The sequence below is a fragment of the Lepidochelys kempii genome, chromosome 1 (genome assembly GCF_965140265.1).
Source record: "Lepidochelys kempii isolate rLepKem1 chromosome 1, rLepKem1.hap2, whole genome shotgun sequence".
Lineage (NCBI taxonomy): Eukaryota > Metazoa > Chordata > Testudines > Cheloniidae > Lepidochelys > Lepidochelys kempii.
In genome coordinates this window covers 225,662,736-225,685,149 of record NC_133256.1, presented here as the reverse complement: position 1 = coordinate 225,685,149, position 22,414 = coordinate 225,662,736, and the positions used below count along the sequence as shown (strand labels likewise).

At 44.8% G+C, this 22,414-nt stretch overlaps 2 protein-coding genes across 4 annotated transcripts in view; one reads left to right on the top strand and one right to left on the bottom strand.

Moving 5' to 3' along the window:
• The window catches only part of SMC1B (structural maintenance of chromosomes 1B), a 64,053-nt gene extending 53,271 nt beyond the window's left edge, over positions 1-10,782 (bottom strand). For all 3 annotated transcript variants that reach the window (XM_073315998.1, XM_073316012.1, XM_073316005.1), the window contains exons 1-2: positions 10,674-10,782; positions 8,378-8,566 (exon numbers count right to left, since the gene is read on the bottom strand). In XM_073315998.1, coding sequence (XP_073172099.1) covers positions 8,378-8,566; positions 10,674-10,782 — 298 coding nt within the window. The remainder of the gene's footprint in view (positions 1-8,377; positions 8,567-10,673) is intronic.
• Positions 10,783-11,208: 426 nt separating this feature from the next.
• The window catches only part of RIBC2 (RIB43A domain with coiled-coils 2), a 31,532-nt gene continuing 20,326 nt past the window's right edge, over positions 11,209-22,414 (top strand). The window contains exons 1-3 of the mRNA XM_073315989.1: positions 11,209-11,501; positions 17,881-17,962; positions 21,389-21,733. Of these exons, the coding sequence (XP_073172090.1) occupies positions 11,385-11,501; positions 17,881-17,962; positions 21,389-21,733 (544 nt within the window). The 5' untranslated portion in view covers positions 11,209-11,384. The remainder of the gene's footprint in view (positions 11,502-17,880; positions 17,963-21,388; positions 21,734-22,414) is intronic.

Below are 22,414 nucleotides of genomic sequence, written 5' to 3'. Positions count from 1 at the left end.
GGAGGGGGAAAACAAGGTTGATATCAGGGTAGAGGGTCTGCTATAGACAACTAGATCAGGAGGAAGTAGTGGATGAGGCATTTCTATGAGAAACTTCTAGAACAGAAATATCCAAAACATAAGACCTGTTAGTAATGGTGGATTTTAACTACCCAGATATCTGGTGGGAAAGTAATATGACAAAACACAAAATGTCCAATAAGTTCTTGGAATGTGTTGCACAGAACTTTTTATTTCCGAAGGTAGTGGAGAACAGCAGCCATTTTAGGCCTGATACTGACTAACAAGAAGGAATTGGTTGCAAATCCAAAAGTGGAAGAGAACTGACAGTAATCATAATATGATACATTTCATGATTTGAAAGAAAGGAAAAATTGAGGGCAGCAGAATAAGGAGGGGGGCAAAAAGACTTCAAAAAAGCAGACTTTAACAAACTTGGAGAACTGGTAGGGGAGGTTCCATGGGAAGAAAAGATAAGTGGAAAAAGGAGTTCAGGAGAGCTGGCAGCTTCTCAAGGAGATAATATTAAAGACACAACAGCAAACTATCCCAATGGGAAAGAAAGATAGGAAGAACAATAAGAGGCCAATTGAGCTGCATCAGGAGCTCTTAAATGACCTGAAAATCAAAAAGGAATCCTACAGAAAGTAGAAACATGAACAAATTGCTAAGGATGAGTACAGAAGACTAGTACAAGCATGTAGGTACAAAATGAGAGAGGCTACAGCGCAAAATGACTTACACCTAGCAAAGCACATAAAAAGGCAGTAAGATGTTCTATATATACACAGGAAAGTGTAGATCTTAGCTACTACTACTTAGCGGGAAAGGAGAGCTACTAACTGACTACACCATGATGGAAGAGGTTCATGCCTGTTTTACTTCAGTCTACACTAAGAAGGTTAATTGTCATTGGATGCTTAACACAATTAAACAACAAAATGGAAGGAATGCAAGCCAGAACAGGGAAAGAACAGATTAAATATTTAGCTAAATTAGATGTATTCAAGTTGTTAGGGCCTGACAAAGTTCACTCTAGGGTACTTAAAGAACTAGCTGAAGCAATCTCAGAACCATTAGAGATTACCTTCGAGTTACTAGCCAAGTGGATAGGAGGGGAGGAAGCAGTAAACATGATATATCTTTATTTCAATAAAGTTTTTGACACTGTCCCACTTGACACTCTCATAAGCAAGCTAGGATAAAGTGGTCTATATGAAATTGCTATAAAATGGATGCACAACTGGTTGAAAAACCATACTCAAAGAGTATCAATGAGTCACTATCAAACTGGGAGGTTGGATTTAATGGAGTCCTGCAGGGGTCTGTTCTGGTAATATTCAATATTTTTATCCATTACTTGGATAAAGGGAGTGGAGAGTATGCTTATAAAATTTGCTGATGACGCTAGGTTGGGAAGGGTTGAAAGGACTTTGGAAGATGGGATTAGAATTCAAAGTGACCATGACAAATCAGAGTATTAGTCTGAAACCAACAAGATGAAATTCAATAGATAAGTTCAAAGTACTTAATTTAGGAAGGAAAAAAATTAAATATACCCTGCAAAATGGGGAATAACTGGTTAGGTAGTACTACTGCTGAAAAGGGGTTATAGTGGATTACAAAATAAATGAGAGTCAATAATGTGATGCACTTGCAAAAAAAGCTAATATCATTCGGTGGTGTATTAACAGGAGTGTTGTACATAAGACACGGGAGGGAACTGTTCCAGTCTACTCAGAATTGGTGAGGGCTTCAGCTGGAGTACTGTGTCCAGTTTTACTTAAGGAAAGATATGGACAAATTGGAGAGAGTTCAGAGAAGAATTAAAAAAAAATGATCAACACTTTAGAAAGTGTTCCTGAACTATGAGGAAAGAGTTAAAAATACTGGACATGTTTAGTCTTAAAAGACAACTAAAGCGGGACAGGATAACAGTCTCCAAATATTTTAAGGGCTGTTCTAAAGAGAACAGTAATCAGCTGCCCATGTCCACTGAAGGGAGGACAACTAGTAGTCATCTTAATCTATAGCAAGGGAGCTTACATTAGATATTACAAAACACTATCAGACTAAGCCCTGGTCTACACTAGGACTTTAGGTCGAATTTAGCAGCATTAAATCGATGTAAACCTGCACCCGTCCACACAATGAAGCCTTTTATTTAGACTTAAAGGGCTCTTAAAATCGATTTCCTTACTCCACCCCTGACAAGTGGATTAGCGCTTAAATCGGCCTTGCCGGCTCGAATTTGGGGTACTGTGGACACAATTCGATGGTATTGGCCTCCGGGAGCTATCCCAGAGTGCTCCATTGTGACCGCTCTGGACAGCGCTCTCAACTCAGATGCACTGGCCAGGTAGACAGGAAAAGAACCGCGAACTTTTGAATCTCATTTCCTGTTTAGCCAGGGTGGCAAGCTGCAGAAGACCATGCAGAGCTCATCAGCAGAGGTGACCATGATGGAGTCCCAGAATCGCAAAAGAGCTCCAGCATGGACCGAAGAGGAGGTACGGGATCTGATCGCTGTATGGGGAGAAGAATCCGTGCTATCAGAACTCCGTTCCAGTTTTCGAAATGCCAAAACCTTTCTCAAAATCTCCCAGGGCATGAAGGACAGAGGCCATAACAAGGACCCAAAGGAGTGCCACGTGAAACTGAAGGAGCTGAGGCAAGCCTACCAGAAAACCAGAGAGGTGAACGGCCGCTCCGGGTCAGAGCCCCAAACATGCCGCTTCTATGATGAGCTGCATGCCATTTTAGGGGGTTCAGCCACCACTACCCCAGCCATGTTGTTTGACTCCTTCAATGGAAATGGAGGCAATACGGAAGCAGGTTTTGGGGACGAAGAAGATGAAGATGAGGTTGTAGATAGCTCAAAGCAAGCAAGCGGAGAAACCGGTTTTCCCGACAGCCAGGAACTGTTTCTCACCCTGGACCTGGAGCCAGTACCCCCCGAACCCACCCAAGGCTGCCTCCTGGACCCAGCAGGCGGAGAAGGGACCTCCGGTGAGTGTACCTTTTAAAATACTATACATGGTTTAAAAGCAAGCATGTGAAAGGATTACTTTGCCCTGGCATTCGCGGCTCTCCTGGATGTACTCCCAAAGCCTTTGCAAAAGGTTTCTGGGGAGGGCAGCCTTATTGCGTCCTTCATGATACGACACTTTACCACTTCAGGCCAGTAACACATACTCGGGAATCATTGTACAACAAAGCATTGCAGTGTATGTTTGCTGGCGTTCAAACAACATCCGTTCTTTATCTCTCTGTGTTATCCTCAGGAGAGTGAGATATCATTCATGGTCACCTGGTTGAAATAGAGTGCTTTTCTTCAGGGAACACTCAGAGGAGCCCATTCCTGCTGGGCTGTTTGCCTGTGGCTAAAGAGAAATGTTCCCTGCTGTTAGCCACAGGGAGGGGGGAGGGTTGAGGGGGTAGCCACACGGTGGGGGGAGGCAAAATGCGACCTTGTAACAAAAGCACATGTGCTATGTATGTAACGTTAACAGCAAGGTTTACCCTGAAAGAGTGTAGCCACTGTTTTATAAAATGTGTCTTTTTAAATACCGCTCTCCCTTTTTTTTTTTCTCCACCAGCTGCATGTGTTTCAAGGATCACAGGATCTTCTCCTTCCCAGAGGCTAGTGAAGCTTAGAAAGAAAAAAAAAAAACGCACTCGAGATGAAATGTTCTCCGAGCTCATGCTGTCCTCCCACACTGACAGAGCACAGACGAATGCATGGAGGCAAATAATGTTAGAGTGCAGGAAAGCACAAAATGACCGGGAGGAGAGGTGGCGAGCTGAAGCTCAAATGTGGCGGCAGCGTGATGAGAGGAGGCAGGATTCAATGCTGAGGCTGCTGGAGGACCAAACCAGTATGCTCCAGTGTATGGTTGAGCTGCAGCAAAGGCAGCTGGAGCACGGACTGCCACTACAGCCCCTGTGTAACCAACCGCCCTCCTCCCCAAGTTCCATAGCCTCCACACGCAGACGCCCAAGAACGCGGTGGGGGGGCCACCGGCCAACCAGCCACTCCGCCAGAGGATTGCCCAAAAAAAAAGAAGGCTGGCATTCCATAAATTTTAAAGTTGTAAACTTTTAAAGTGCTGTGCTTAAAGTGCTGTGTGGCATTTTCCTTCCCTCCTCCACCACCCCTCCTGGGCTACCTTGGTAGTCATCCCCCTATTTGTGTGATGAATGAATAAAGAATGCATGAATGTGAAGCAACGATGACTTTATTGCCTCTGCAAGCGGTGATCAAAGGGAGGAGGGGAGGGTGGTTAGCTTACAGGGAAGTAGAGTGAACCAAGGGGTGGGGGTTTCATCAAGGAGAAACAAAACTGGTTTTCAAAGCTTGTCTGATGCGTACCGCGCCCTCCTGTGCTCTTCTAACCGCCCTGGTGTCTGGCTGCGCATAACCAGCAGCCAGGCGATTTGCCTCAACCTCCCACCCCGCCATAAACGTCTTCCCCTTACTCTCACTTATATTGTGGAGCGCACAGCAAGCAGTAATAACAGTGGGAACATTGGTTTCGCTGAGGTCTAAGCGAGTCAGTAAACTGCGCCAGCGCGCCTTTAAACATCCAAATGCACATTCTACCATCATTCTGCACTTGCTCAGCCTGTAGTTGAACAGCTCCTTACTATTGTCCAGGCTGCCTGTGTACGGTTTCATGAGCCATGGCATTAAGAGGTAGGCTGGGTCCCCAAGGATACATATGGGCATTTCAACATCCCCAACAGTTATTTTCTGGTCTGGGAAGAAAGTCCCTTCCTGCAGCTTTTGAAACAGACCAGAGTTTCTGAAGATGCGAGCGTCATGTACCTTTCCCAGCCATCCCACGTTGATGTTGGTGAAACGTCCCTTGTGATCCACCAGAGCTTGCAGCACTATCGAAAAGTACCCCTTGCGGTTTATGTACTCGGCGGCTTGGTGCTCCGGTGCCAAGATAGGGATATGGGTTCCGTCTATGGCCCCACCACAGTTAGGGAATCCCATTGCAGCAAAGCCATCCACTATGACCTGCACATTTCCCAGGGTCACTACCCTTGATATCAGCAGATCTTTGATTGCGTGAGCTACTTGCATCACAGCAGCCCCAACAGTAGATTTGCCCACTCCAAATTGATTCCCAACTGACCGGTAGCTGTCTGGCGTTGCAAGCTTCCACAGGGCTATCGCCACTCGCTTCTCAACTGTGAGGGCTGCTCTCATCTTGGTATTCATGTGCCTCAGGGCCGGGGAAAGCAAGTCACAAAGTTCCATGAAAGTGCCCTTACGCATGCGAAAGTTTCGCAGCCACTGGGAATCGTCCCAGACCCGCAACACTATGCGGTCCTACCAGTCTGTGCTTGTTTCCCTGAGCCCAGAATCGGCGTTCCACAGCATGAACCTGCCCCATTAGCACCATGATGCATGCATTGGCAGGGCCCATGCTTTCAGAGAAATCTGTGTCCATGTCCTGATCACTCATGTGACTGCGCTGACGTCGCCTCCTCGCCCGGTATCACTTTGCCAGGTTCTGGTGCTGCATGAACTGCTGAATAATGCGTGTGGTGTTTAATGTGCTCCTAATTGCCAAAGTGAGCTGAGCGGCCTCCATGCTTGCCTTGGTATGGCATCCGCACAGAAAAAAGGCGCGGAACGGTTGTCTGCCGTTGCTCTGACGGAGGGAGGGGCGACTGACGACATGGCTTACAGGGTTGGCTTCAGGGAGCTAAAATCAACAAAGGGGGTGGCTTTACATCGAGTATTTCAGGCAGGACTTCACGGAGGGTTCCAATAAGAAATGGTGCACCTAAGTTATTGTTCTTATTAGAACAAGCAGGTTGGTCTGGCCTCTGATTGATACATGGCTAGATTTACCTCGCTGCACCTTCTCTGTGAGTGACTGCAGTGTGACCTAGAGGAATGAGTCCCCTAGACAGGGGAGGAGGCAAATGAGTACAAAACAAATCTGGTCTATTTCTTGTTTTGATCCACTCCATCTATCTTTTACATCTTTGGCTGGCAGCAGACGGTGCAGAAGGACTGCATGCCATCCACATCTCATGGCTGCTCGGCAGAAGATGGTACACTACGACTGCAGCCATCCTCATTTCTTGCCTGCCCGGCAGAAGATGGTACAGTATGACTGCTAGCAATTCGTATCGCCTGCCTGCTCACCATAAGACAGTTCAATAGGACTGACTGCAGGACTAAAGAGAATGATCTGGTCAAGTCACTCCAAATTTAGTCCCTGCACCCATGTCTGCCCAGGCGCACCCAGGCGACATGGCTAGGAGCACCTCGGACATGACGAGGACGGCTACCAGTCGTACTGCACCGTCTGCTGCCAGAAGGCAATGGGTTCCTGCTACTGTGTAGCAATGCCGTACCGTGTCTGCCAGCACCCAGGAGACATACGGTGACGGTTACCTGAGCAGGCTCCATGCTTGCTGTGGTATGGCGTCTGCACAGGTAACTCAGGAAAAAAGGTGCGAAACGACTGTGTGCCCTTGCTTTCACGGAGGGAGGGAGGGAAGGGGGGCCTGACGATATGTACCCAGAACCACCCGTGACAATGTTTTAGCCCCATCAGGCATTGGGATCTCAACCCAGAATTCCAATGGGCAGCGGAGACTGCGGGAACTGTGGGATAGCTATCCACAGTGCAACGCTCTGGAAGTCGACTCTAGCCTCGGTACTGTGGAAGCACTCCACCGAGTTAATACACTTAATGCACTTAGAGCATTGTCTGTGGGGACACACACACTCGAATATATAAAACAGATTTCTAAAAAACCGACTTCTATAAATTCGATCTTATTCCGTAGTGTAGACATACCCTAACAAAGTATTGCAACAGGTTACCAAGGAAAGTTGTGGAATCCTCATCATTGGAGGCTTTTAAGAACAGCTTAAACATGGTCTAGGTAATCCTGCTTCAAAATGGAGGGTGGACTAGATGACCTCTCAAGGTCCCTTCTAGCTCTACATTTCTGTGATTCTATGATCTCCAGAATGCAACCATTATTTTCAAATATGGACATTACAGCATTAGCCACACCTGTTACTACCAGTCTTTTCTACAATAATATACTCATGACTACCCCTGAAGTCCACTCGGGCACTGGAGCTAGAGCAGACACAGCTGCTCTCCTCCTGAGTGGCGTGGGGCAGTTGCATCTCCTTTGCTCAGGTCTCTGCACTGGCTTCCTTTTCTTTTCTATGTGGGATTTGAGGTGTCAACCTTTAAAGACTGAAATGGTCAGTGACCATTAGATACAGCTACCAATCCTATACCTCACCTAAAAGTAATTAGGATTGGATTTGAGAGTGCTTCCAGTGTTGGAAACCGTGGCCCAGATTCTCAAAGGTATCTAGGCACCTAACTCCCATTGATTTCAATAAAAGTTAGGAGTCTAAATAGCACAGAGAATTTGGGCTTTCGTCCATAATATGGCTTTCACAGAGGAATTCCCCATGGAACTCACTTCCTTTGGTAAACTCTCAGAGCCACAGTTGGGTAATCATGGGGGGGGGGGGCAAGAGGGGAACTTAACATGTATTTTGTTTAGCATCTGATTAACTCTTCTTCTTGGTTACTGTTTTCATCCTTATAATTACAACACTGGGCTACCATGAAAAGGTACTATAAAAATTGGCTTAATTCCAAAGGATTAATTAGCCCATGTTGTACCATCAGATTATTGTATATTTAAGATTTAAAAATAAATACTCCACTGCAAGTTTTCTGTATCAAACAGAAAATATTTGAAACAAAACCTACTACACCTCTACCCTGATATAATGTGGTCCTCGGGAGCCAAAAAAAATCTTACCACGTTATAGATGAAATCGCATTACATCGAACTTGCTTTGGCCTCAAGCATTTCCATTACTAATAGTCACTTCCCGCCCCCTGATTGACTCCTCAGAACCCCCGACCCATCCAACCCCCCCCGCTCCTTGTCCCCTGACTGCCCCCTCCAGAGACCCCCCCCCATCCCTAATCACCCCCAGGACCCTACCCAACCCCCCCTGCTCCCTGTCCCATGACTGCCCCGACCCCTATCCACACCCCCACCCCCTGACAGGCCCCCTGGGACTCCCACACCCTACCCAACACCCTCCCGTTCCCCATCCCCTGACCGCCCTGCCCCTAGAACCTCCGAACCATCCAACTCCCCCTTCTCCCTGACACCCCCTCCTCCCCCGAGACCCTCTGCCCCTTATCCAGTCCTTCAGCCGGGCACCCTTAACACGCCACTCAGAGCAGCGTGTCGGAGCCAGACACGCTGATCCACCGGAGAGTTCAGCCCCACCCCGCAGAGCGCTTCTTTACCGCATTATATCCGAATTCGTGTTATATCTGGGTAGAGGTGTACTTACCTCGAATGATTCTTGAAAATGTTTTCTCTTCTCCATTCTCTTCACAGTACACTATTTTCACACTTGCAGTAGAGGAAAATGGCTTTCCAACATGTGCTCCATGAATAAGTTCTCGAACACTTTTCACTCTTAAATTTGCTGTTCTTTCACCCATTACAAAACTAAGGGCATCCATTATGTTTGATTTTCCTTTAAAATGAGCAAAAACATTAACTTTTGATTTTTTAGAGTTGGATAGGTATGAATAGCCAACTACAATCTTTTATTTCTGTCTCAGTTTTGTTGTCTTCCAGAACCTACGAATGCATTTAAGAAACATCTATTTAAAATAAAATTTTAGAAGAGATTTACATGTTTGAAATTTGAATTTATAACCAACAGCTAGTACCAATGTCTGCAACAGATTAACTATTATAAAAGTGTTTCACCACTGAATTCCATACTTAATTTATGACACATCCAGGTCTATACACCCTTTATCTAAGCATGTCTAATCTCTCCCCTTTACTTCAGTTTGCCTGACAATATCAGTTGCTCAGTACATACTACGGTCATTGATAACGTTATTTCATAATGCATTTAGAACTCTTTCTTACAGATTCTTGAATTCCAAATAATGTCTTTTTCATATTTCCTTACACTATTATGAATAATTTTTCTGCTAATATTTCTAATACTTAGCACATTATCTTTCCACCAAAACTTTTCTCCCCTCACCCTCTCTTATCTGTCATTCATGATAGCACCCTCATTTTTCTGGTCTCCCAGAATCACTACTTCAGCATTATACTGTATCTTCCTCTCTCTTGCCCTCCGGCCCAAAATAGGAGAAGAGGGGGAAAAAAGGGGGAAAAAATAAGAATATTCTTGAACTGAATGTTGGGGATTACACAGTATCAGAGTTTCTTCTGGCTACTGATTCATCTAATTTATGCTGATTTAACTGGATGAGAATCTGAAAAACTTCATTCAATATTTTGAACATTAGAAACAGTGGGGGACAGGGTTGGAGTGATCCACTAACACATAAAATTAAATTAAAGCAATGAAAAATATTAACCAATACTGCTTTGCATTTCTCAGACAGCTTAAATGTGGAAACTAAAAGCAAAGAGGGGTGAAGATACTTAATCAAGAGCCGAATAAGTCAATGGCAGAGCTGGAAACCGAACCCAAATGTCCCAAATCCTAAGCCCCTGCAGTAACCACTGGACAACTCTCTCTCTCCTTGGATAAGACTGTTATAGCGTCTACTGCTTTTTCTACACAGGTCCTTGACAAAAAAATCTCCCATTGGTTGAGCTGTGGTAGGTGATGCAAAACAATGCATGGCCACGTTTTTACTATCACTTAAGTTAAACTTCCTCCAAATGTGATCAAAACAAGAACAGATCCAGCTATCAGGGCTTGGTCCGTGCTGTGATTCCCAACAGCGCCAACTGGAGAGGTTGTGTAAGGCTGTGTCTACATTGCACTGTCTACTAGTAATAATAATAGAGAAATTTGCACCACTGTAAGTTTGTTTTGAGTAGAGAAAGTGGTAGAGGTCAGGCTGAGTTCAGTGATAACTACCTTAGGCTTTATCTTCACTGCTTTGAAAGGTTTTGTTTTGTTTTCCCGCAATGAGATTATCGAGCACAATCATTATCTCGCAGCAAAACCCCCAGTGGAGACAAGGCCCTTGTTGTGTTTGCCCTGAGGTAGCAGGGCAAGATCAGCACCCCAAGCCTGGACTGACCCCACAACTTAGTCTGGGGCTGGTAAAGCCTTGCCTGCACTACAATTTGACAGCGCAACAGCTTGCACGTGTTAGTCACCCTGAGGTAAACACACACCTGTCATCAGTGAAGACAAGGCCCTGACTTGGCCTTTTTGTCTAGAGGGGATGCACCCTGGGTTGCCAGACACCACCACGCAGCCAGACAAGGCCTACTTTACGGATGTCTACGCGGCAAGCGACAGGAAGTGTGAACCCAGTGTGATGAACTCCAGCTTGCAGAGCTCAGGCTACCTCGCTAAAACCAGCTGGATAGACGCTAGGGCTGGGCCTCTTTAGCTCATCCCTGGCTTCAGACCCCCCCAAGCGCTGTGTCCACACTGGGGTTTGGATGCTGCAGGTCCAGCAGAGTAACGGGCATTTTGCCAGTGGGATCAGGGCAGCTGCAGCCACTACTCCTCTGGGGTCTGGCCAGGAGGGGAGTCACTATCCCAGGGTGGGGTAGCTGCCCTATCCCCAGGCTGGGCCCCGCCCGGCAAAGCCCCGGAGCCCAGTGGGCTGTGGCCTGGCCTCCCCTACCTGATCCGTTGGGCCCAATGATGCAGTTGAATTTCATGAAGGGGCCGATGCTCTGCCGCCCCCGCCATGACTTGAAGTTCTCCAGCAGCAGCAGCTTCAGGTAACCCATCCCCGCGGGGTGGGGCGAACCGGGACCCCCGAGGGGACGGCGGCCGTTAATGTCCGAAACGCCCCTCCTCTTAGTAGTTGGTTTATATGTGGGAGGGGGGGTGCGCGCGCGCGCAGGGGTAGACAGGTGTCACGCGCACCTTCCGCGCCGCGCGCCTCCCTCAGGCAACCTGCGGCTTCACAAAAGCAGGACCACGCAGCGCGAGACACCGAGGCGAAGCTGCCGCGTGCTAGTTCCCGCGGGAAAGGACGGCTTGTCTCGCGAGATTTCTGAGGGGCGCGGGACCACGCAGCGCGAGACACCGAGGCGAAGCTGCCGCGTGCTAGTTTCCGCGGGAAAGGACGGCTTGTCTCGCGAGATTTCTGAGGGGCGCGGGACCAGGGAGGAGGAGCCAAGGGGGAGAGGGCTACGACCGCGGAAATCGGGGCGGAGCGGGGCGGCGGGCTCGTTCCCGTAGCAACCTGCTCTGTTGACATCGCCCGGCGGCGGCCTGGGGCTGGGCCGCCCGGTGCAGGTCGGTGCTCGGCCCCGGGGTGGGGAATAAGGGCTCCGGGAGATCGTCGTGGTTCGGCCTGGGTGGGACCTCGCCCCCGGCGGGCACCATGCGCAAGCTGGGCCTGCAGCGGGACCTGGCCGAGGCGGCTGCGCTGGAGCGGAGGCGGCAGGGCGAGCTGCACAGGCAGAGCCGCATCTTCAACGCCCGAGTCAGGACCGCCGGGGTAAGCGGGGTGCGCCTGCCAGGGGAGCGCGGTGGGGGGCTGCCGCCTCGTGGCGCGGTCTAGGGGCGGGCAGGCGGACTGACCCAAACTACCGCGCGGGACTGTGGGGTGCCGACTTCTACGGGGATCGATGAAATGAACGATCATACATCGGGACTCAAAGGCGGGGCCACAAGCACCTGGAAACGTGGTTTCCAGGGACCAGAAATACCCAACCCAGGAGTGACCGTGTGGGGGGTTTTGCCCTGGGGTCTCAAAGTACTTTACAAAGGTGAGAGTCTTTATCCCCTTTAATAGACAGGGAAGCACCGAGGCATGCTGGGTGGACTCACATTTAGAAGGCACTCCAATTTAGACAGCCTCTCACTCAACATTTCCAGGGTTGGAAGATTACCTCTGCAGTTCTTATATGGGTAGCTCATCCTGCTTCTCTTGAAACCAAGGACAAAACTTCAGCTTTCTTTAATGGAAACCGAATCAGACCCTCTGTGGGTGCATATTTAGGCTGCAGGGCTGGCCTTACCATGAGGCAAACTGAGACGACTGCCTCAGGTGCCAGACTTGGGGGGGGTGCCAGTAGGACCCAGAGTTTCAAAGTTTTGGCCCAAGCAAGGGGCCATGGGGGCGTCATTTGAGCTCCCCGCCTCAGGTGCCAAAATGTTGTGGGCCGGCCCTGTTAGGCTACGTTTACACTACTCACACTACTTGCGGTGGCATGTTAGGTGTATGTAGCTACACGCCACAGTGACAAGGAGGCAGTGCCCACACTGCGGTGTGTATCTACTCATGTCAGTGAAAGGCTGTACAGCAGGGATGAGGTAGTGGGGAGCTGCTGGAGTCTTTCCCTATGGTAAACGTACCTTTATGTCTGTAGGGCTTGATTCCCCACTGCCCTGCACCTTAAGTAGTCATTTACACTAGTGCAGAGCAAGTGGAAGGTGGGCGTAAGACACTACCAAATTAGAAAAGTAGAAACACTACTGTAAATAACTGCACAAGGTACTGACAACTGAGAATCAGACCCATTATATGTCTGTCTCTTCCAGTTTGTTTTTGTTTTTTGTGGGGTGGGGGACTTCACTAACTTACATAGGTACAATGAGGCTAAATTATGTTTGTAGTCCTTTGAAAGCCTCAGATGTACTATAGGTAGGTCCCTACCAAATTCACGTTTCAGTATTGTCAAATTCACAGTCACAGGATTTGAAACTTGGTAAGTTTTATAGTGTTGTAACCCTGAGAGTCCCAACCCAGAAAGGGATTGTGGGAAGGGGGGTCGCAAACCTGTTGTGGGGGTTATCGGATTGCCACCCTCCTGTCCTGTCCCTCCCCAGCTGGAGCTAGGAGCCCCCTTTGCTGGGGTGCTCCCAGCAGCACAGGGAAGACCGGACCCAACTCCACAAGTCTCCTTCAGCTGCAGGAACCCCTGGGGCTGCTGCCCAGTCCCAGAGTGTCCTGCAGCAGGGGGAGGTACCTGGAGATGGGTCTGGTCACTCCCCCTTCTCTCCCCCTTCACCCCCGAGCATCTGTGCAGGAGATGGACAAGTCTTGTCCCTCCCCAGCTCAGCTGGAGCTAGGAGCTCCCTTTGGTGGGGCACTCCTAGGAACAAGGGGACATGGGATTTCACGAGGAAGGGCTTATTTCATGGTCCGTGATGCATTTTTCACAGCCGTTAAATTGGTAGGGCCCTAACTTTAGCCATTAAGAGTATATAACCTTCAGTGTTATGAATGGTTTCAGAGTAACAGCCGTGTTAGTCTGTATTCGCAAAAAGAAAAGGAGTACTTGTGGCACCTTAGAGACTAACCAATTTATTTGAGCATGAGCTTTCGTGAGCTACAGCTCACTTCATCGGATGCATACCGTGGAAACTGCAGCAGACTTCATATACACACAGAGATCATGAAACAATACCTCCTCCCACCCCACTCTCCTGCTGGTAATAGCTTATCTAAAGTGATCATCAAGTTGGGCCATTTCCAGCACAAATCCAGGTTTTCTCACCCTCCACCCCCCCACACAAATTCACTCTCCTGCTGGTGATAGCCCATCCAAAGTGACAACTCTCTACACAATGTGCATGATGATCAAGGTGGGCCATTTCCAGCACAAATCCAGGTTTTCTCACCCCCCCCCACCCCCATACACACACAAACTCACTCTCCTGCTGGTAATAGCTCATCCAAACTGACCACTCTCCAAGTGTAAATCCAAGTTAAACCAGAACATCTGGGGGGAGGGGTAGGAAAAAACAAGGGGAAATAGGCTACCTTGCATAATGACTTAGCCACTCCCAGTCTCTATTTAAGCCTAAATTAATAGTATCCAATTTGCAAATGAATTCCAATTCAGCAGTTTCTCGCTGGAGTCTGGATTTGAAGTTTTTTTGTTGTAAGATAGCGACCTTCATGTCTGTGATTGCGTGACCAGAGAGATTGAAGTGTTCTCCGTCTGGTTTATGAATGTTATAATTCTTGACATCTGATTTGTGTCCATTTATTTGATGTCAAGAATTATAACATTCATAAACCAGACGGAGAACACTTCAATCTCTCTGGTCACGCAATCACAGACATGAAGGTCGCTATCTTACAACAAAAAAACTTCAAATCCAGACTCCAGCGAGAAACTGCTGAATTGGAATTCATTTGCAAATTGGATACTATTAATTTAGGCTTAAATAGAGACTGGGAGTGGCTAAGTCATTATGCAAGGTAGCCTATTTCCCCTTGTTTTTTCCTACCCCTTCCCCCAGATGTTCTGGTTTAACTTGGATTTAAACTTGGAGAGTGGTCAGTTTGGATGAGCTATTACCAGCAGGAGAGTGAGTTTGTGTGTGTGGTTTTTGGGAGGGGGGTGAGAAAACCTGGATTTGTGCAGGAAATGGCCCACCTTGATTATCATGCACATTGTGTAGAGAGTTGTCACTTTGGATGGGCTATCACCAGCAGGAGAGTGAATTTGTGTGGGGGGGTAGAGGGTGAGAAAACCTGGATTTGTACTGGAAATGGCCCAACTTGATGATCACTTTAGATAAGCTATTACCAGCAGGAGAGTGGGGTGGGAGGAGGTATTGTTTCATATTCTCTGTGTGTATATAAAGTCTGCTGCAGTTTCCACGGTATGCATCCGATGAAGTGAGCTGTAGCTCACGAAAGCTCATGCTCAAATAAATTGGTTAGTCTCTAAGGTGCCACAAGTACTCCTTTTCTTTTAGTGTTATGAATGTATGAACAATTTTGTATTAGTATCACATAAAACTAGATTCAGAATTGGTGAAATCGGTTTCCATCCATTGACTTCAGTGGATTAGACCTGTTTATGACTGGTCTTAATTTGATCCTTAGAGTGTTAAGGTTGAATATCAATGAGTCATTGGAAGGATAATTGTACCTAAATTTTCTGTAAATCCTTGGATTTATGCCTGGGGCCTTTATGCCACAGTCACCTTAGTTACAAGGGAATAAGATGGACCAGTGGTCCATCTGATCCAGTATTCTGTTACCAGTAGTGGCCAGTGCTAGATGCTTCTGAGGAGGAAGCAAGAAATCGTGTACTTGGCAATTGTCGGACAGTTTGCCCACACAGGTAAAGTAACTAGACAACTGAAGACCAGTTTCTTGCACAGGGACATTCATCATTTGGCTTTTGTCATGACTTATATGTCTACTACATGATTTTAAAAGTTTAAAAGATAAATCCTCAGCTGATGTAAATCTGCATATTTCCACTTAATGGAACTGTGCTGATCTGTACCATCTGAGGATCTGGCCCAAAGACTTTTGCACTAGTATGTTGAATCAATTTGCAGGAGAGACAAACATAAGAAATGAAAGATAAACCTAAGAAAGGATTCTATACATGTTTTTGTTGGTTTAAATTAAAATAGTGTAATGTATTCAACATGTTTCAGAGTAGCAACCTTGTTAGTCTGTATCCGCAAAAAGAAAAGGAGTACTTGTGGCACCTTAGAGACTAACCAATTTATTTGAGCATGAGCTTTCATGAGCACTGAATGCATCTGAAGAAGTGAGCTGTAGCTCACGAAAGCTTATGCTCAAATAAATTTGTTAGTCTCTAAGGTGCCACAAGTACTCCTTTTCTTTTTGTATTCAACATGTGAAAGGTAACATTCGGAGTGGGGGTTGTCCTGTGCTCTGAAATTAAGCATAGCACAAAGTAGAAAGATCCTGAAGCCTACAAAATATACAGTATATTTGTGCTTCCAGTCACATTTTTAAAGTGCTTGTATACTACATACGGGCATAGATTTTAATATTATCAGTTCTGTTTAGCTGCTACTTCTGAAGAAGTTTGAAGCAAGCCAGTATCTGACTTCTGAACACTCCACAAATGTTGGAAAAGAGACTGAATCAAAAAGGGCAGGGAGTGTACAGAGTGGTTCACTGGCATGGGAATGGGAGTCAGGAGACCTTATTTCTATTCTTAACTGCCATTAACTTATTGTGTGATCTTAGGTAAATCACTTTCCCTCTTTATGCACACCTTACCTCATCTGCAATGTGGGGTTAATTATGCTCACCCCAGTCTTTGTAAACGTGCTCTGAGATATTTAGCTTTTTTCATTTATAGAAGAGCTAATTTAATTTAGAGCTTATTCTTCTCAGCATCAGGAATTTCTTAAGAATGCAAATACAAAACCAAATCAAAAATGAATATGAACTAACATGTACACAGTACGTATATGTACACATAAGGTGTAAAATTACAAATAAAGATTATTATAAGAACAGATTAGAAAAACAGTTGGATGCCTCAGCATAGCAAATAATTCATCACTGCAATGCTATTGATATCTTGGCATGCAGTTAGTGCAATAACTAGCATTTCAAATGCTCTCAGGTTGGCATTCTGGACTATTCAGATGAGTACTAAAGATCTGCGTGATTTGGAGCAGTTCTTTTCTGGGTATTTTCTGGAGAAGAGAAAACTGTTCAGAGAAGGTATATAGCTGGTACAGTAGTTCAAAATTTGTATAATCTGTCCAGTCTTTATTTGTCCATTTTATGCCTAGAATCTACCAAAGGAAGCATCTTTAATTTTTCCTTAACTTGTTACTGAAATTGTGAAGAACTTTATTAACCAAATATTTCCTCATAACTTAATTTATATTAAGAATCCAGTACTGCATGGTTTTGAACTTTATTTATCATTTGAAGGTATTCTAGGACTTCTGCTGCTTTCATACTTCATAAGATCAGACTTTGTTTCTTCCCCTAATCAGCATATTCAGCAATCCTAGGTCTGGTCTACACTGGGGGGATCGATCTAAGATACGCAACTTCAGCTACGAGAATAGCGTAGCTGAAGTCGACGTATCTTAGCTCGACTTAGAATCACTTACTTCGCATCCTTGCGGCACGGGATCGATGGCCACCACTCCCCTGTTGACTCCACTTCCGCCTCTCACCGTGGTGGAGTTCCGGAGTCGCTGAGCGATCGGGGATCGATTTATCGCATCTACGCTAGACGCGATAGATCGATCACTATCCGGCAGGTAGTGTGGACGTGGCCCTAGGCAGCATCGCACCATATGTCTTTTCTACTGTGATCTGTTTTGAGAGCACTTGCTTAATCCCAATAGAAAATAATAATTACTACCTTTCATTTTTCATCCAAGGATCTAAAAGTGCTTTACCAAGATGAATAAGGATTATTATCCCACTTTTATAGATACAAAAAGAAATTAAGTCACTTGGCCAAGGTCACACAGAAAATCTGTGGAAGAGTCAGGGACAGAACCCCAATTGCATGCTGAAAACACCAGACACAATGCTTCACGCTGTGAAGGCTGAAAATTCCCTCTTACTGCCGCCTCCAACAGATGTGTGAGGCTAAATGGTAGATTTTACAGAAGTGCTCAAACTTTTTACAACTGAAAACTATTATAACTCTATTATAATGTGAATGTCAAAAACCTTTACAACTATTTAATATATGTAAATGGATGAAAGATAAGTAAATTAAGTAGGAATGCCCTCTACAGTGGAAGAAACATTTCATCTAGTGTATTGGAGCTCAACCTAACCTTGTAATGTTATTTTGTTTCAGAATAAGAATGTACCTGTTGCTATTAGAATGAAATGAACAAACAGAAATATTATTGTTGGATTTTCTTTTTGCAGCCACATACTTTTAAATAGTAAAGTGCCTGTAATTTACCATTAAAGCCATTTCACTGGCAATAACATAATTCACAGCTGTTTAAAATTATAATTTTGCAAGGCAAATTCATTCATTTCTGGCTCAAGGGAACATTTTAATATAAAAGGCTGGACTAAAGCCTGTAAACATACTTTAAATATTTTCAATAGAATAAATAATTTTTACAGAGCTTAATTTTTTTTATTGTAATAGGTTGATAAGGATGCTTTGGATACTCAAATCAATGATAAGAAGATTCAAGAGGCAAATGAGAAAGCACGACATGAAATAATTGGTACATTTATTGTTATATAAATAATACAATTTTGTATTAGTATATGTAAACATTTGTACTCTGTTTTGTGATCTTTTCTCACCATTTTCTCTTTTTAAAATGTTTCCACCAGTCTTTTCCTGAGTATTTGCTGCTGTGGAAATGTAGGCAAAGATATTAAAAATGGGTACTAAAAATTAGACACCTCTATAAGTGGCCTGAAGACTACTCCTGGATGAATTCTGTGCAGCTGCGCACACGCATAATTGATGTGCTGCGCATAATTTTTTTTCCCCATAGACAATAATTTCTGCCAGAAAGTTGCTGCAGTTATGCCTTTTGCCTACCAGGGGCTGCTGTGGCGCTAGAACAGAGAAGCCACTCCCGAGCAATCCCCAGCTGTGATAGGAAAGGGAAGAGGATAACTTCTTCACAGCGTCGGTGGGGCCAGGTCAAGAGACAGGGGATATGAGGGGACAGACAGCGTGGGACACATGGGGCTGCTGGGGGGGGTCACAAACTGGGGTTCATAAGGGCTATTGGAGGAGGACACACTGGGGCAGTGGCTGAATGGGAGTGGAGGCACAGAGCCACACAGGGACAGGGGGAGGGAATGCAGGGACACATGGGGGAGGGAGTGGCTGAGTGGGGGTACAGGGACACATTGGGGAAGAGGGATGCCTGAGTGGGGGCACAGAGACATGGGATGGGGGGTACAAGGACACATGGTGATTGGAAGAGGGGGTGCAGGGTGACGGGTGCAGGGACACATGGGGAGTAGGTGTCTGAGTGGGGGTGGAGGAAGATGGGGGGGGGGAGGGTGCAGGGACACATGGGGACAGATGTGCCTGACTGAATGGGAAAGGCCAGGGGTCAGCCAGAGTCTGCATGGGGGAGGCTCCCTAAAAATTCCCCCTTGCCCTCCCAAAAAACCTGTTTCATATGTCTCCCACCCACACCCAACAACCCTCCAGGTTCACTCACAGGCTCTTTCCCTTTCCCTCAGCTCCTCCGTTACCCCTGACTCCCCCAAGCCTTTGCACTGCTTCTGGTGTGGGTGGTGGGGACATGGTTCTGTATTGTAGTTTAAATGCATTACATAAAGTTCTGTATTTTATATGCCTCGTAAGGAATCTATTTGACAAAAAACATTTCCTGAATCTTTTTCATTGTCCGTAATATTACAGACATCCTTGCTGACAGGTATTTTGAAATACGTTACCAAAATAATTGAAACTGGTGTAATTATATTGTGTTATTTTGACAAATAAAATATGCAGAATTTTGCAGGATTTTAAAATATTATGTTTAGAATTTTAAATTTTTTGGTGCAGAATTCCCCCAGGAGTAGAAGACAATGGGAACTGTTGGCTTCTCAGCCCTTTTGAAAATCAGTTTAACTTAAAGCATATCAGAAGTCCCAATGAACCCTGTGTGTAAAGTTAAGCTTATGCATAGGGCTACGAATTTGTCACAGAGGTCACGGAATCTGTGACTTCCAGAGACCTCCGTGACTTGAACCCACAGCACCTGGGAGCTGCAGGGTCCCCCCGTTGCCCATGGTGGCTGGGAACTGCGAGGCCCCAAGCTCTCAGCTGCTGAGGGCAGGGAAGGGAGTGTCCCAGGAGCTCCCAGCTGCTGTGGATGGTGGGGGTGCCCCACAGTTCCTGGCCGCCATGGGCAGCAAGAGTGCACCGCAGCTCAGAGCCATGGGCAGAGGGGGGGCCGTTGCAGCTCCCAGCCGGTCCCCCAGCGATAGTATGGGGACCCCGCGGCTCCCCATTTTGTCATGCATATTTTTAGTAAAAGTCACAGATAAATTCACGGGCTTCCATGAATTATTCTTCATTGCCCATGACCTGTCTGATTTTTACTAAAAATATACATGACAAAACTTAGTCTTACTTATGCATAATACTTTAAAGGATCAGACTTAGGATCCTCACTTTAGGCACTCATTTTGAAAACCTGTGCTGTAGGAATCACTTACTGCTGTATCAGCAAATAAAGATACATATGCACTAAAATGGTAATAGTTATCTGAGCAAAATTGTATTTTTCTTGTCCCACATTTAGTTTCAAAATGTAAATTCATTTCATAAACCTTGTCCATATGTGAGCACATGACTGATTATGTTTTTCCCTCTTAATTCAGACATAGAAAGTATATCCTGTTTATTTTTCTATATCACCCTTGAAACAATGTCTGTCTTCACTTGAGCGGGAAATTTTTTTTCCCCACACTGGGTAAAACTTCCGCCTAAGTCAATGGGAGTTTTCTATCAATAAGGTCTTCAGGATTTAGCTCACTCTTTATATTTGGATTTTTTTTATATTGCATCATGTATATGCTACATGCCATTAGGAAAGTGTATTTTAATTAATCCGATTCGGGAGTGTGGTGTAAAGTACTCATCAGTTCACTTGGGGAAGGTTGTACAGTTCTGCTAATATTAATAGAACTTGTGCCACTGAAGCACATGCATTGCAATATCTCTTTACTCCTAGAGGTGCTCATTATGGACAGCCATCAGTATATAGATTGTTTTTGATAGAAACATGTATAATCTAAACCAGGGTTGTGAGTAGGAGCCATTGCTGAGTCAGGGCACAGACACATAATCATGCTGAGCACATCCCCTGACATCTAAGCTGCACCATGGCCCACCGTGGCTGGAATGCCCCTCGATGGTTTCATTTGCAAAGGGCCCATAGAGTAACCTCTCTATGGGTTCAAGAAGTGCCAAAATGTAGTAGCCAGCTTCTGCACTGCACAGCTGCTGCTGGTCATGATTTTCCTGGCAGGCATTGATTCACAATATCTAACAGAATTTGACCCTATAGGAAACTTCCAGAACATATGCATTCTGACAGGTATATACTTGTGAATTATATTTAAACAGTTAGACTGTGTACTCTGTGGGACAGGATCAGTTGCAAAGTTTGAACTGGAGGCGGTAATTAACAATAAATTCTCTAAAAAGCAATGGTGTTTGCCAATATTTTTTCCAAGCTATATCATTGGTGGTACATCATTTTAGAGTGCTGATTGTTATTTTTATAGTTTCTTGTGTTCCTAATAAGTAATTGTGTTTCAGTGACTACTGCAAATTAGTAGTAGATGCTGAGGAATTGCTCCACAGTACCTAGGATTGATATGCTACAACAAAATTTATTAGCAGTCTTATCTTCTGTCTTTATTTTATGTATATTTTTTATTATATTTTCAAAGGTGCCAAAGGTGATTAACAATTGAGAGTTTTTATAACTGAATGGCCCTATCATCTTAGAAAAATCATTTACCAGCTTTGACCTCCTAAATGACTTAAGTCTAGTACTTTAAAGATTTATTTTCTAATCTTTTTTCAAGATCACATTCTTCATTTTTTACAATTCCCTGTACATTTTGAATCTCGTAGTTTTACCTTGTTCATAACCTTTTTGTAGCTGGTGAAATGAAGCAAAATGACAAGATCATCTGCATGTTAGAAGAACGACAGAAACAAGACATCAAAAACCTAAACAAAGCTGTCACTGAGTTTCAACAGAATTTTCAGAAGCCAGAAACTCGGCGTGAGTTTGATTTGTCTGACCCACAGGCCCTGAAGAAGGATACTCCTGCTCGCCTCTCTGACAGTGACCCTCGATGTACTGTATCTGGCTTGCAGAAGTTTCTAGGAGAAGATTTAAACTATGATCAGAGAGTGAAATTTCAAAAGGAGCAGTCAAGAGAATGGTCTCTACAGCAACAGAGAGACTGGAAGAATGCATTAGCAGACCAGAAATTTGCAGGTAACAAATGAAGGTAAAAGTTTGATTTTAATGTTTTTGTTTTGTTTTTTAAACAAATTCTACTGTGAATAATTTGCAAAACTGTAGAATAGCCCATTATGCCAATCTGTGATATAGGGAAAGTGCTGTGGGAATTTTAACTTCACACAGATATCCTGTGCAGACTCACAAAAATAAACTTGTTTTAATGTCTCAGTTAAAGTACTTGTATTGAGAACTTATGATGATCCCATGAATTTCTAATCTTCTTTTCCCCTATACACCTGAAATGAAGAGACTGGGTGGTTTTAAAAAAAGCTTGTGTATTTTGAACGTTTAATTCAATGAAGTCAAGGTACTTGTTATGCTTTTATACTAATGTTACAATAGATAAAATGAAGCTCTGATTTATTTTTTTAGTTTCTGTCCTGAAAAAAGTGTTTTCTGGGGATAGTTACAATATTTTTTAAAAACTTTGTCCAAACAAGTTTTGAACAAACAAGTATTAAATAAAGTTTGCTTCATTTTTTACATTTCTAACCTGGATTCCTTGATATGTTAATTTACTGACTCATTAAACCTTCTATAATAAACCTTAGCCATGGAATTTGGAAAGGGATACATGAGATGTCTTTCTGTTTAATATGTGAATAGTTCATCAACCAACAACTGTTTTAAAATTACATTTACATATGCATGGAT